General features: G+C 37.5%; 1 protein-coding gene across 1 annotated transcript in view; it reads left to right on the top strand.

Moving 5' to 3' along the window:
* DCC (DCC netrin 1 receptor) overlaps positions 1-15,162 on the top strand; it is a 521,919-nt gene that overhangs the window by 470,222 nt on the left and 36,535 nt on the right. Inside the window, exons 21-22 of the mRNA XM_027769938.1 lie at positions 2,218-2,373; positions 10,225-10,437. Coding sequence (XP_027625739.1) covers positions 2,218-2,373; positions 10,225-10,437 — 369 coding nt within the window. The remainder of the gene's footprint in view (positions 1-2,217; positions 2,374-10,224; positions 10,438-15,162) is intronic.

The raw sequence follows: 15,162 nt of genomic DNA, 5'->3' as shown, positions 1-15,162 counted from the left end.
GCATGCATGCCCAAGATCCCAAGAGGAGAATGGAGGAGAAGGGATTGCAGCGTGGCCATCCCCCTGGCGTGGGGGGATTTCTCGCTTTCTGTCTCTCCGTCTCTCTCTGTCTTTCTGGCGAGTACACATGCCCTATAGCAAAAACCTCTCCAAAAAAAAAATACTTAGTCACTTGGCCATCAACCTTAATAATTATGCAGTGATCTTGTTTGATCAGTAAGATGGATGAAATTCAATTGACTGCCTCAGAGTCTGAGAATGTGAGTTATATAGAAATAGACTTTCAGTCAGTAGGTGTTGTGGCAGTTAAGATGGCTGGATGCCATATGGCCAACAGTGTGGTTCAAATTCCAGACCTGGAACCTTGAAAAACACACTGGACACTGTGTGTGCATACCCAAAATTCCAAGAGGAGAATGGAAGGGTTGCAGCATGGCCATTTCCTCCTAGGGGGTGCTTTCTCACTTCCTCTTTGCCTTTTTCTGGTGAGCACATGCTTCCTATAGCCAACTTAAAAAAAAAAAAAAAAAAAGAAACCTTTATGACCCTTATACATTTGAGTCTGTCATTATTAGCATTATCATAATCATTATAGTAACTAAATGCTCCAGGGGATTAAATAATAGATTAAACCATTTTTGTTTTGTCTAGTAGGTTAAAGTGACAGATTTGTAAATATTATTCATAGGATATTCTCTTTATAAATTCACTCAAAAAGAAGTATTTCTAGCACTATATTGTGAGAAACTCACTCAAAAATAAGAAGTATTTCTAGCACTATATTGTGAGAAACATAAACACAACAAAATGATAACCTCCTTCTTTAAAGGATTTATAATCCTTTGACTTGTTTCTAGTTTGAATTTCTGATTCTTAAGTTTCTTGTCAGAACCAGCAGATGGCATAATGGTTAAGTTGCTGGACTCCCATGTAGATGACTGCAGTTTGAGTCCAGGACTCAGCGGCTTAAAACTCAGCCAGGCACATGTGCATGTGTGCTTAAAATCCTGAGAGGAGAATGGAGGAGAAGGGATTGCAGTGTGACTATCTGCCCTGGGGGATGATTTCTCAACTTTCTCTCTCTTTTTGTCTCTCACCAGCAAACAAACCAAAACCAAAAAAAAAAACTAGTTTACCCAAAGCATCTTCTTTAAAGTGTCATATATTTAATGTAATGGATTTGTATTTCAAGTTAGAAAATGTAAAAAAATCTATAAGTGTTGTTTCTCATAGATTTATACTAATGCAATTTAATTTGTATTATTAATTATGAAGTTATTCATGAAATAAGGAATTTGATGCTGAAAAAATTTTCTTTGGTAAATGTGTATATATGTGTATATATGTGCATCTTGAACTCCAGTGACTGACATTAAGGTGCAACTAAAAATTCATATATACGTATATATTTCATTATTAGGAATATACCGTCAAAACTAACCATTCCAGTAGCTGGCATAAGTTTTATATTTGGGGAACAAGAGTTAGGGGATACTAAACATTTTATAAGAGGAAGATTGACTGCAATTGGAAAAAATATTTAATGACATGATATAACTGAGTGCTGTTGAAGAGCAGAATTGAACAATACTGGCTAAACCTAGAAGATATTGTGTAAGTTTTTTATCTCTAGGTTTCAGCCACTGCAACTAAAATTTGTTGATATTCCCAGAAAACATTTAGTTATATTTAAAATAATATGTCAGTAACCTGTACTGCTTTGACTATTTCAAGGTGCTTTCTATTTACAGATAAATCATGTATGTGAGTATCAAGAATACATTGTGCCTTTCTCTCTGCAGCATCTCCCAATAGCAGATACATTCTTTCACAGAATTAATGAAAAATTCCCAACACTTCCTCAGCCCACTACGCAATATACTTGATTTATGATCAACCTAACATATCTAGTGTCATGGTTTATTTCTAGAAGAAAGGAAAAAGAAGACTAAAACATTATAGTAGTCTGTGGTGACTTAATCGTTTCTTTGTTTGGAGCCATGGGAAGTTTTAAACCATAGTGTTCCATGGTAAGCTGCTTGAGGAATGAGCTGTCTTTTCTAAAGCAAAGAGATTTGTGAAAAGAGGTAAGTAAGGAAACCTGTATGATACTATAAAGAATATGGGATGTGAGGATCTGAAATTTTAGCCAATTCTTTGTGCTTAGTAAGCAGGTACACAGGGTTCAAAAAACCTATTGACATCTTTGTTTTGCAGCTGTCGTGAGCGCCATCCCTGTGCCAACCCTAGAAAGTGCCCAGTACCCAGGAATCCTCCCATCTCCCACGTGTGGATACCCACACCCGCAGTTCACGCTCCGGCCGGTGCCATTCCCAACACTGTCAGTGGACCGAAGTTTTGGAGCAGGAAGAAGTCAGTGTAATGCATTTTCCTTACTTTTAATTGAAAAAAAAAAAATGAATAAGAGTAAGAATGTATTGTGAAATATGCAGCATTTTGACTTTCTTCTCCCTAAGAGAGGTTGACTTGCCTATGAATTTTGTACTAGAATTTCCCTTTGCATTATCGTCTGTCTTTTGGGTCCTAGCTCATGTGCTTCTAGACTGATTCCTTAGGAGTCTTTTTATGGCATAGTCCATTGACAATATGAAGGGTGATGGAGGGTCAGATCAAGTGGTTCCATAAAACTGTGAAGTGGGGGCTGGCAGGTGGTGTGGTGGTTAAGGGCACTGGACTCCCACATGCCTGACTGCAGTTCAAGTACTGGACCTGGTGGCTTGTTTCTCACTTTCTCTCTCTCCACCTCTCACTCTGTCCCTCTCTGGTCAAATTAAAATAAATACATAAATAAATAAAATAATTCTTTTTAAAAATCTATGATGTGGGAAAGAGGGAGAATATATGAAAACAGAATAGGTTATACAATAATATAGCACAATAAAGTGCAGAAGGTCAGTGACAATTTAATATACATTTTTAAATAAGCAGTAGAGCAAGTTTTGAATGTAAGAACAAGGTAACCATACATGTTGACGATGGTGAATATGTTGATGTCCTTGATTTGATTATGTACACAGTACATGCTTTGGAAAACCACACCGTATCCCACAAAGGTATACAGCAATTATATGTAAGTCAAAAATTATAACAATTATTAAAAGTGAAACAACAACAACAAAAAAAACAAGAACAAAAGACCTATGCTGTGTTAGATATTTAAAATGATAGATTCTCATAATTATGAAGTTAGTACTCAAATGACACTACCCAACATAATCCTATTTAGTATCTGTTGGTTATATTTTTATATATGTTATTGATTGCTGATGAACCAGTGTTTAGCGAATGCTTTAGCTTTCTTTAATCACTTAGCCTTTTTAGCCTTAAGGATTCATTCTTGGTTAGAAAAGATTTCCAGAGTAGTATTTTAGTTTTTTTGAAGGAAGGTGGAGATGGAGGGAGACTCTAACTATTATATACACCTTGATGATGTCTCCTGTGCCACTTATCTTTTTTTATTCTTTGAGAACAGCATTTTTAAATCGATGTTATGGCTTTCATCTCTTAGTTAAGAACAGGTGACTCAGCATCTCATGTGAGATAGTATGTTTTCTAATAGATATGATGGTAACAGCAATAAAATATATTTGTGAGGTAAGCTATATTTTTTCCAACCCAACAGGGACAGCTCTAAGAAATCATAAATCGTCTCTATGTAGCAAGGTTAGAATTAAAAGGCATCAAAGATCTGCCAAAGGAGAATTAGATTTATTTTCCCTTTTCTCACTGTACTTCATGTCTATAGAATAGAGTTGTGTGCAAAAACTCAAAGAAAAATAGCCCCCCAAACTGTGTGAGAATTAAATGAAAAACAAGTAGGAAGCCTAACAACCCCAAATTCCCAAATCCCAAGACAACTAGAAACATAATTCCAGTCATAGAATTCAGAACCCATAAATCTCTTCCTCACTTGGGAAATGAACTCTCCCCAAACAGAAAAAAGAAATCTCTAGTTTTAATTTAGTGTTTCCCCTCAATGAATCATTGTCTATACAGTATTTAGATTTCATCTATGTTCTCTGATTTAAAAGGAAGTATGAGGAGAAGACGCAGAATGACTTTTTTCGAGTCCTTTCGGTATGACTATTACAAGCCAAAGCTTACTACTTTTTTATTGGTAATTATTTATTTTTATTCATAGTGTGTTCCTCATTTCTTTTCCCCTTGTAAAAGCATAGTCTTCTTCTGAAAATTTGTTCACTGAAGCCCAACATCCCATTTACTCTTTCTTTTTCTCTTGAGTTGGCGCATGCAGCATGTGGAGCTGTCTCTAACTGGATCATGGGAAAAACAATTACAAAAGTTAAAGTTCAATGGAAAAGAAAACTAGCAATGGTCTGGTATGAAATCTGATTTTTATCTGTGGTTAAAAGATATTCAGTATCACATACTACTCTGCTCTGGTACAGGATTTTGGTCATAGGGTGACTGTATGTGGAGGCAGGAGGTATACAAGAAATACCTTTTGCTTAAGTTTGCTGTGAACCTAAAAAGTGTCTGAAAAATAAAGTCTAAGAGTAAAACTAATAAAATCTAATAGAAATTCATTAATTAGTTAATTAAGCATTTAGTCTTTTGTTTGTTTGTTTCTTTTTTTGGAGAGGATTTTTGCTATAGGGCACATGCGCTCACCAGAAAGACAGAGAGAGAGAAAGTGAGAGAGAGAGAGAGAATGCGAGAAATCACCCCCCAGGGGGGATGGCCACACCACAGTCCCTTCTCCTGCATTCTCCTCTCAGTATCTTGGGCACGCACGCACATGCACCCAGCGTGAGTTTAAGCTGCCAGGTCCAGGACTTGAACTGCGGTCGACTAAATGGGAGTCCAGTAACATAGCCATTACACTAACTGCTGGTCCCTAAACATTTAGTCTTTTAAGTAGATTTTTTGTGTACATAATTTCTTTAAAACCAAGCACTACAAATGTAATTTTTAGCTTATATAATATATAACTATTAACTTATATACAATATAATATTAACTTATATAATATAAAATACAATATAATGTAAATATAAAATATGTAACAATTTTATGAAATTACATACAAAAAGATTATAATAAAGGATACTTAACAAATTCTTGGTAGTTTTTTAACCTTATCTGAAACCACAAGGCAGGGGCCAGCAGGTGACATGGTGGTTAAGGCACTGGCCTTTCACAAGGCCCACTGCAGTTTGAATCTGGACCTGGAAGCTTGAAACTCACACTGGGTGTGTGTGCATGCCTGCCCAAAATCCTAAAAGGAGAACAGAAGGGAAAGGGGTTGTGGCGTGGCCATCCTCCTGGGGGTGATTTCTCACTTTCTCTCTCTTGTCTCTCAAGCAAGCAGCTGTACCCTACAGCAAAAATATCTCTATAAAAAAATAAATCACAAGGCAATAAACATTCCACTCCTGGCCAAGACTTTACGGATTTTTAAAATATGTATTGTCATTCCCCCAAGTGTTTTTTTAAGAAATGTATGTGAAATGTAAAAGGAATAGGATCTAATATATGTTCCAAACGATTGCTTAGGAAAGAAAAATAAATAAATAAGCACCTCTTTTTCAAGAAACTAAATATTCTCTAAGTCACTGTCAGCCACAGTTTTTCAGCTCCTCAGTATTGGTTTCAAATGCCTTGGAGAATACTAAACATCCCCATTCTCTCTCAAGCAGAAAACATTTCATGACTTTGGATGGAGATGTCTTATTAGTCACCTTGAGAAACAGAGAAAAGCATTCTTAGGAAAAGAAAAAGTTAACTTTGTCAGATGTGGAGACTGATTCCTCCAAAGTTATCTGAAATACCTTTGTGTTTTACAAGAGATGAATCACGAAAGTCTTGCCCCCAAAACCTGCTGCTTTCTGAAATCACAAACAAAACTGAACTTCTCTCCAACCATAAGGAAAGAAAAGATGTATTAATAGTACATTTGCATCACACACATTTGCTGACCCATCTATAAAGATTTACATAATTGTGATAACAAATACTTCCTCTCAAGCAACTGCATTCTGTACTTAGTTATCGACAAATGAGCTAGGAACAGTGAACAGCACAGTACTTGGAAAATTTCAACAAATTGTCTTGGGCTTCATTTCTTTTTTAAAAAATTTCTTTCTTAGAATTATTCTATTTAACTTTATTTTATTTATTTATCTATTTATTTATTTTAATTTGACCAGAGAGGGACAGAGAGAGAGAGAGAAGGAAAGTGAGAAAGCAAGTTGCCAGATCCAGGACTCAAACCGTAGTCGGCCATGTAGGAGTCCAATGCCATTAACCACCAAGCCACATGCTGACCCCTTAGGCTTCATTTCTACAAATTATTACAAAATTGGTGCCCACATTTACTCATCTCTACAACAAGTAAGTGACAGAAGAGGAAGTTAAGTAGTTTCTACTATTCCTTTCAGATCCAGCATGGTCTTAGTGGAAAAGCTGTTCAATTTTATCCATGCTATTTTTCTGCCCCATTTCTCCCCAAAACTGGAAATCAACGAACAAATTGAACCTGACCTAGATAAAATCAGGAACACAATTGAGATTATGGATCATCTCTAGGTCCTTTTCAATCCAGGCTGTGAAGAACTAAGGTTATTCAGAAATACTGCATGATACTATTCTCAGATGAATGAGTGAATTGGGTCCCTAAGAGATATTCATGTCTTGAAGTCTTTGCTTAGAGCTACTAGCATGACATATTTCTATCAAATATTGCAGTTTTACATTGAAGAAAAATCCTCATTTCCATTTTTGCAATATTTTTGCCACTTACTCTGTAGCAATTATTTATGTGTGTTGACATTAATTATTATAAAATGCCTTGAGATTTGACTCTGCTGTGTAATTGTATGCTGTTTGTACAATGAATTCAGACTATTTTATCAGCTGAAAATGAGTGCCTTATCATCACGTATTTGGTTCTTGCTCTACATTATGAATTGCAGGGAGGCTGCACTCTGTGGGTGAAAGGAGCTTTTCTTTGCTTTCAGGGCACTTAGCACAGCTAAATGTCATGTCACCAAGCCAATTTGTTTCACACAGGTGTCCTGGAGCTGGTGCCTGAACTAGCTAAATGGGCTCATCTGAAATGAAAGTATTTCTCTGGGGGAACAGTTGCTATTGTTTGTTTAAGAGTTTTCACTTCCTTAAATGTCAGCCAGTGCTGAGAAGCATTTATTTTGCTCTACCTAAAATATAAGAATTATACATTGTCTGTGGAAACCCTATACCTCGTCCATTGCATTCATTTTTTATTCACATATTGTAGTTGAACATATTTACAGAGTACTGTGTGGTTTTTCAGTACATGCAAACAATGAGTCATGATCAATTCGGTCCAATAAACATAATCTAAAAATGTAAGTTTTATTAAATTTATGATCGCAGTAATATTTTAACATAGATCGTTCATTTTGAAACTGTAGAAGAAATAAAAAGAGAAAAATGAAGGAAGGCAAGATCACAAACATGTTATTATTCCTTTAATGGCTAAAGTCCTTTTTTAAGGTATGATGTAGATTAATTGCAATCCATCTTCAATAGGGGAGAATTACCTAAGGCAGACTTCTAAGGAAAGTTGTGAAATTTCTTTCCCTGGACAGATATTTTTAATGTGGTTACATGTACCCTTTAATAAAAACCAACCCACTGGAGATAAAAATAGATCAGAGAGAAGCAGCCTGAGGAATCTCATTTGTGAGACTTGCAGTTCACAGAGGAATAGAGAGACCCTCGGTCAACTGAAAGCCCAAGCATTTTAAGTCCTCCAGAATTTCCTCCATGAGATTATAGACATCTTGAGATGAATAATTTTTTCTATCCAAGGATTACCTCTAGAGCTCTTTCCTAAAAGAGCCTGTTTTTCTCTGCTAAGCAATTTCTGCAACCTCATTTCGTAAGTGGCCTTTGAGACCTGTGGCTTGAAACAAGTGCTAGAAAGGAGGCCTACATTAAAGTAGATCCTCTTGTGGAGACTAAGAATGAGCACAGGACCCATGTCATTATTCTCAACCAGTGTCAAAAAGATGCCCCTGTTGGCCATCAGCTAAATAATTGAGCCTTGGGACCAGCAATCAGAGGTTCAAGACCACATAGCCAACTGCGGTTCACGTCCTAGACCCAGTGGCTTAAAACTCATGCCAGGCACTGCATGCCCAAAATCCTGAGAGGAGAATGGAGGAGAAGGGATTGATATGTGGCCATCCTCCCAGGGGGCAATTTTGCATGTTCTTTCTCTCTCTGTCTCTCCAGTCAACACGAGTGCCCTATAGCAAACATTCCTCTAAAATAAATAAATAAATAGAACTATACTCTCAACAATCTCATTACAATTCTTATTGGCTACAAACATATAAGCATTCAATTGTTCACCTCCCCTTTATGATCTTAGAAGCAAATTTAGCTTTTTTTTTTTTTTTATAGAGGATGAATGCGCTCACTGTGGAAGAGAGAGGCAAACTGAGAAAGTGTGGGACAGAAACTGCACAGTGCCCTAGCCACCATGCCACTCGCTGGCCTGCAAGTTAGCTTTTTATAATGCCTACATGAAGTCTTCATCTCCTTACCTTTATCTGAGAGCAAACACCACCAAGAACGTGTCTTAATGTTTTCCATGCAACCCCACACCTTGGCTTTGAGATTTTGCTTGCATTTCAATTCCTCCTTTGCTTCTTCATTTTTTCTTCTCCTTTTTGACAGGCTGTCACTATGTAGAGATCCTCCAGTCTCTGCCTCCAAGCCAAGACTCCAGTGATACATCGCCTCAGTAGTGTCCACATCTTTTTTGATAGGATTTCCTACCCTGAAGATACTTGCATTCAAAATCCCCTTGCCCTCGGGGTTCTCTGTAGTTTACTGTCTTGATTATTTTCCCTTGTTTGAATATATCTTTTATCAAGTTTCTGCCGGACTTTTGGTCCTGGTTGTTTTATGACTACAACTTGTCAGCCTTGTATCTTTCCATCTCCATCTGTGCATGGGAGGTTTCCAGTGACCTAGAAGACCTTTTGCATATAGAAGAAAAATAAGTGCAAATGCCCTCTGAAAACACCTTTCCTGTCTGCATATCTTTAATATTACGGCTTGATCTTGTGTATCTTTACTCTCTTTTCCCTTTAGCATTATCAGATTTTCTTTCAATTCCTCTGCCCTCTACTGACCTGATCAAGCCTCCCAGAGAATTGTTTCAAAATGATCTCACAAACTAATTATCTTGAAATATCTCCTAGTTAAAAATTCTCTTTCAAAAGTGGGATATTATCTTTTAGCACTGCATTTTTTGTTCTACTTTCCCAAGAAAACTTTTTTTTAAGAAATATTCCTGTTTCATTGACACTTAAATCTACTATGCAGTTCTTTTGATGTACAGTTTAACCTGGACCTGCTGACTTTGAAAATGAATGAATAGTTAAAGCTCTGTGGCAGGTTCTTTGCAAGAGAAACTGCCTTCATAATATTTTAGTCTGACTCAACTGTGTTCTCTGGAGAAAAGGTGTATTTCCATATACAATGTTGTCCAAATGCCCACAGGCTGTCACAATGACTATGTGAGAAACTCTTCAACTATAGTAATCTGCCTTAAAATTACAAGGTTTCCTACCAAAGAGGAAAAAACTGCAATTCTTTATTCAGGCAACTTGTTCTAGCAGAGTCATCTCTCATATAACTTTTTAGATAGATGTGCTTCTATTTTGTTATGGAAGATAATGATAGTAGTTATTATTTGTATCATTTTATTAGCACTGCCTCTGAGCACCCTGTAACACTGATTTGTTTGACAGTTGACATGGCATGTTTAAATCACAGAAAAATTGGCATATTGGCTGGTAGATAATAATGCAGCTGTAACCGGGTTTGGTACATTGAATTTCACTGCCAATGCTACTTAGGAAAAGAGAAATAACTCTTTTTTCTTGCTTCATCACTTGTGATTACAGGGCCCGACAGTTCAGGCAATATAGTCAGAGCTCAATATATTGTACTATTCTTCCTAAAAGATAGATCCCTGTCCTGTTGGATCTACTTCTTCTGTTTAAAGGAGAAGTGCTATCATATTCCATATATGATAATAGAGGAATGATGGTGTCCTTAACTTGGAGCAGAGATTGAACAGTCTACCATCTTTCTCTGAGCTGATCATAGGCCCTTCAAGTGATTAAGAGAAAATAAGCTTTGTCTTGAAATATTAAATGGCTTTTCTGGTCTCTCTTATAGCGGTGAGTGAAGGACCAACCACCCAACAACCGCCCATGTTGCCTCCAACTCAACCTGAACATCCTAGCAGTGAGGAGGCACCGAGCAGAACCATCCCCACAGCTTGTGTTCGACCAACCCATCCACTTCGCAGCTTTGCCAACCCTTTGCTACCTCCACCAATGAGTGCAATAGAACCGAAAGTCCCTTACACACCGCTTTTATCTCAGCCAGGTAAACTACACATTTTTTTCACATTTAGAATTATTATCATTGGTGCATCTACTTACATGCATATGTAGGTGCCTAAAAAGGCATACAGGTAATGTAGCTTTCCAATATCTATTTCAAGCCTAATATGCTCATGTCTGTTACTGTTGTTTGAGTACAGCTCTTCATTATCTGCCTTAAAGCAACTAACTGGTTGGACATGTGTTTTGTTCCTTTTTGAGGTTATCCATGAATCCTGTATGCCAGTCTATCACTTATAATATGTACTGTGTGTATGCCAACCAGAGAATACTGAAAATATTCCTGATTTCCTGACTCTTCACTCTGCCATATGGGTTCTCAGATTTAAAGCTAGGTTTTAAGGCTAGAGTTAAAATTACAACAATCTGTAAAACCACTTCTTAGAGAAATGCATTTAATCTCATAATCTTGCTTTGTGCCTTTTAATAGACATCTTCCAAGACTTCTTACTTATTTTAGACTACCAGGGTCAGAATGGAGTGTTAGAAGCAGTGTAGAGTTGAACTTCCTAATTCTAGAATAAAGAAACCAAAATTTAGATAGGAAGTAATAAATCTATGTTGCCTTCTGAAAAATATCAGATGACAAGGATAAGTAGAGCCCCAGATTTCCAATGAAGCACTTATTTTTTTTAAAGAATTATTCATTCATTCATTCATTTAATTTAATTTGACCAGGGAGAGACACACACACAGAGAGAAGGAAAGTGAGAAAGCAAGCCAACAGATCCAAGACTCAAAGCGTGGCTGGCCATGTGGGAGTGTCCAGTGTCTTAACCACCACGCCACCTGCTGGCCCCAAAGCACTTACTTTTCACTTGGTGGCCAACTGGACTGAACCAGAGCTGGAGCCCATTTTGTTTTTGTTAGAGTCTGGGGTAAAAAGGAAGAATAGAGAGGTCAGGGTAGAGGAAGAGAAGAGTAGGAGAAAGTAAAAGAAAAGGAAGAAGAAAGGGAAGGAGAAGGAAAAAGGAAGAAAGGAGGGGGAAAAGGAAAAAAGAGGAGGAGGAGGTAAAGAAGAAAAAAGAAAGAAAATGAGATGAAAATACAACTAGATAGATGAATGATAGTTCACTAGAGAAATAAATACATAAAGAAATATGCAGTACTTAACATTGTTCAAAGTATTAGAACAATCCCAAATAATCTCAGTGTATCAGACATAAGATGGTACATTTCAGCACTTCTTTATAACCAGAGGTAGCCTTCTTACTGCATACAAATAGTTGGACTGGCTAAGTTACTTTGTGCAAATACACTTGGGTAATTTTCTCAGATTCATGCCTACAGCAGTGTCAGTCAGTACATTAGTACATAAGCCTCATGATGACTATAAAACCTAGGAAAAGTAAGACAGCCTGTGAAATATGAATATTAACAATATAGTAATATTAAGAATAATCTGATTCTTTCTTAGCATCATATTAGTTAATTTGCATATGTCACCCCTGATGTTCTTAAAATGTATGTGACGTGTAGTAAGGATGCTCAGCTTGCATCCCCTGGGAAGTGGGGTAGACTGCAGAGGCATGGGGGAGTCCATTGCTAGGGAGGCACATTGCTTGGGAGGCTTAGGCTCAGTCCAGGTCATGACTTCATTCCACAGGCTCCTCTAACCCCCCAAAAGCCCTAGGATTTAAAATACATCTGTATGCCCAAGCCCCTTCCTCCACCCACTATACTTACATGCTCTACACAAACATTATGGAAAGGACCTGCTACTCTATATTGCCCAGAAACTCTGAGGTCTTTGACTGATACAGGAACACTTGAAGCAAGAAAATTCATGTAGTGAAATTACTATGTCAAGGGTAGGCTTCCTGGGTCTTCTGACTGCTTTTCCTACTGCAATACCAACCAAGAGACTGGTATTCAGGATATATGACAAATTAACTACAACCACTAACAATAACTAATTTTTATTAAACATGTGTCCTATGATATTTTAAAGGCTATTTCAAATGAAAATTTTACTGTGGTAGTGAGGGTTAGTTTGGAGCACAAGTTTTGAATTCATGCCGTGTTCCAGAGCTGTATGATAGCAAAATTTAAAAAAAAAAAAAAAACCTTACTGTAGAAAGAACTGGCCCAACCACAGTGACATAGGTGGAAGGGTGATGCTACATGGTCCTAGGGCCATGTGGGAGTCCTGGAATGGAGATCCCAGGTTGACCCGAACACTCTGTGGTGATGCCACAGGTGCATCCCTGGTACTGGCTGTCTGGAAGGCCACAGGGTACATCACGACATAGTGATAACTTCTCAAGGGCACCCCCCACATATGAAATAAACACACTCTTTAAAACACGGAACGAAGGGACCAGCATATATCATAATAGTTACTTTGCTGGACTCCCACATGGTCAACTGTGGTTCCAGTCCCATACCCAGTGACTTGAAACTCATGCTGACCCTATGCATGTGCATGTCCAAGATCCCTAGAGGAGAATGGAGGAGAAGGAATTATGACATGGCCATCCCCCCTGGGAGGGTGGGTGATTTCTCATTTTCTGTCTCTCTGGTGAGTACACACATCCTATAGCAAAAATCTCTCTTAAAAATAAAACAAAACAAAACAGAACAAAAACAGCCAAAGGAAGAGCATCCACAATAGATGGAATAAAGAGCATTGTTATTTAATAGTTGTTGTTTTCTTCTATTAATAGTTGCAATGGTATTAAAGGTACTTTAAACAAAATCTGATAATGTAGCATAGATGAGTGTCTTTAAACTAAAGCGAACAGAGTCAGTTGTACTTCTCTGCACCTTCTCCATCAAATAATGCTCGAATCACAAGACCCATTCTCTGATATAATGCCACGTGAACACAATCTCATTTTCTTTTATTTCCCTGGTACACTCTTAAGCCTTCTTTTGTTTTACCATTCCATTGTTGTCGGTTTTTATTGGAGCTGTTTCTCACAAGCCATCTCTTCCTTCGTATTTTCCAGGATCTCTGCCCTGAATTTTTGGCTTGCTTTTATATATTTTTTTTAATCATTCCCATTAAATGCTGCCCCTCCCCTCTCAATGTGAGGTGCACACCACACCATTGCTTTGAAATCGTTAAATGTCTTTTTCCCTTTCACATTTCTTCTTCATTGTCTCCCTGTTATTCCTGTTCATTTCATAATGCCTTACCTCATGATTTTCAAATAAGTTCTCCCTACATTGCTCCTGACACATGGTAAATAGTATGCTTTTAAAAAGGGCTGATGTTTACTTATTCTAATAGAAAAAGAAAATTAGCAGACTGACAAATGTATTAGCTGTGACATTAACTACATGCTTCTTAGCTTAAAAAATGAAATACTTAGAGCTTTCAACAAATTTTAATTCTAAGAAAATCATTACTTTCGTCAAACTGATTGATGAAGTAAAGTCATTCCCTTGTCGACTAAAAAAAAAAAAAAAGGAAAAAAAAATTACCTCAAATAATTTTACTTCAGATTTCACAATAAAGGACTGCGTAATTAGTCATGAATTTATCTTTGCTTACCGCAGGTAATTACTTTAGAATATGGTAATGTGAGGCATTGCCCTAAATTGTAAAGGTGGTGCGAAAGGAGAAGCTCCTTCTACTTTGAAAGCTTTGAGATTAGGGTCAATGAAGAAGCTCTTTTCCCACTCCAATTCCTGCATGGGCTTTTCATGGGCAGTGTCACCAGTCTCTGCCTCCGTTTGCCTGCTATGTTGTCATGCAGAGCTGTGTTGGCAGCAGTTTTATATGAAGTTTAGGACAACGTGCGTAGGCAGTGACCGGCCCGATGGAGCTGCAGTGCACTTTACCGTCTCTGTAGTCGTGGTCATTAGAAGTCATTCTGCTGTCATAATGACTGAAATTCTGCCCACCTGAAATCACAGATTCATTTCTTCATTCTTTTCCCCTCTTCCACCTACTGAGTTGGAAATTTAGCTTACTAGACTCTAGGGTATTTACGGTGTTTCTTAACAATTTCATCATCCCCTCATGAAAAATTGGTTCTGCTTCCTAAAGCTTCATCTATAGATACGAATACGTGTGGTCTTTGTATGTTTCACAAAGGCTGTAATCACTGCGTTTTGTGATCCACAGACACGGACTTGTAAGTGATTTGGCTTAGTCCCCTTTCATGTTACATACAGAATGTTTGATGGAGTGTTGGGCTTATTGCATTATAGATCTGACATAAATTCTACAAAGGGCCAAGATCGGGTGTGGGCTTTTTAAAATTTGTTCCTTCTTAGTGAAAATTCCTTTTAGCTGTGAAATGATCAGCTGCACTTTAAATGAACCTGGGTTAGGAGACCATTTGTCTTGTGGGGTTGTAATTCTAAAGGGAAAAAAAAAAAACTGACCTCTGAAATAGTGATGTTTATATCACAGCCCTCTTCTATAACATTAGCTCCCTACAACTCTTGCATCTTTGTAAAACTGTGTAAGTGTGATATTGTCCTCCATTTACACATTGCATTTCTACACATACGTATTTATAAAAGCACAAATCCAGGACATTTTGATCTTTCCCGTCTTCGAGGGATCAATATGTCAGTGGACATGACAAGACCAAAACTCACTTCATTGTACTGCGAAATTGAGTTTGATTTTCCCCCTGCAAATCGTGGCACGCGCTCCAATTTGTCTGAGGATTGAGGACAAGGAGTGGGTGGAGGTGGCTGACAGTGGACAGAAAAGGCATTTGATTTATATTTTATAGCTGGTTGAGAA

The sequence above is a fragment of the Tupaia chinensis genome, unplaced genomic scaffold (assembly GCF_000334495.1).
Source record: "Tupaia chinensis unplaced genomic scaffold, TupChi_1.0 Scaffold000098_2, whole genome shotgun sequence".
Lineage (NCBI taxonomy): Eukaryota > Metazoa > Chordata > Mammalia > Scandentia > Tupaiidae > Tupaia > Tupaia belangeri.
The sequence above is the reverse complement of the archived record's forward strand: the minus strand, read 5'-3'. Positions and strand labels throughout refer to the sequence as shown.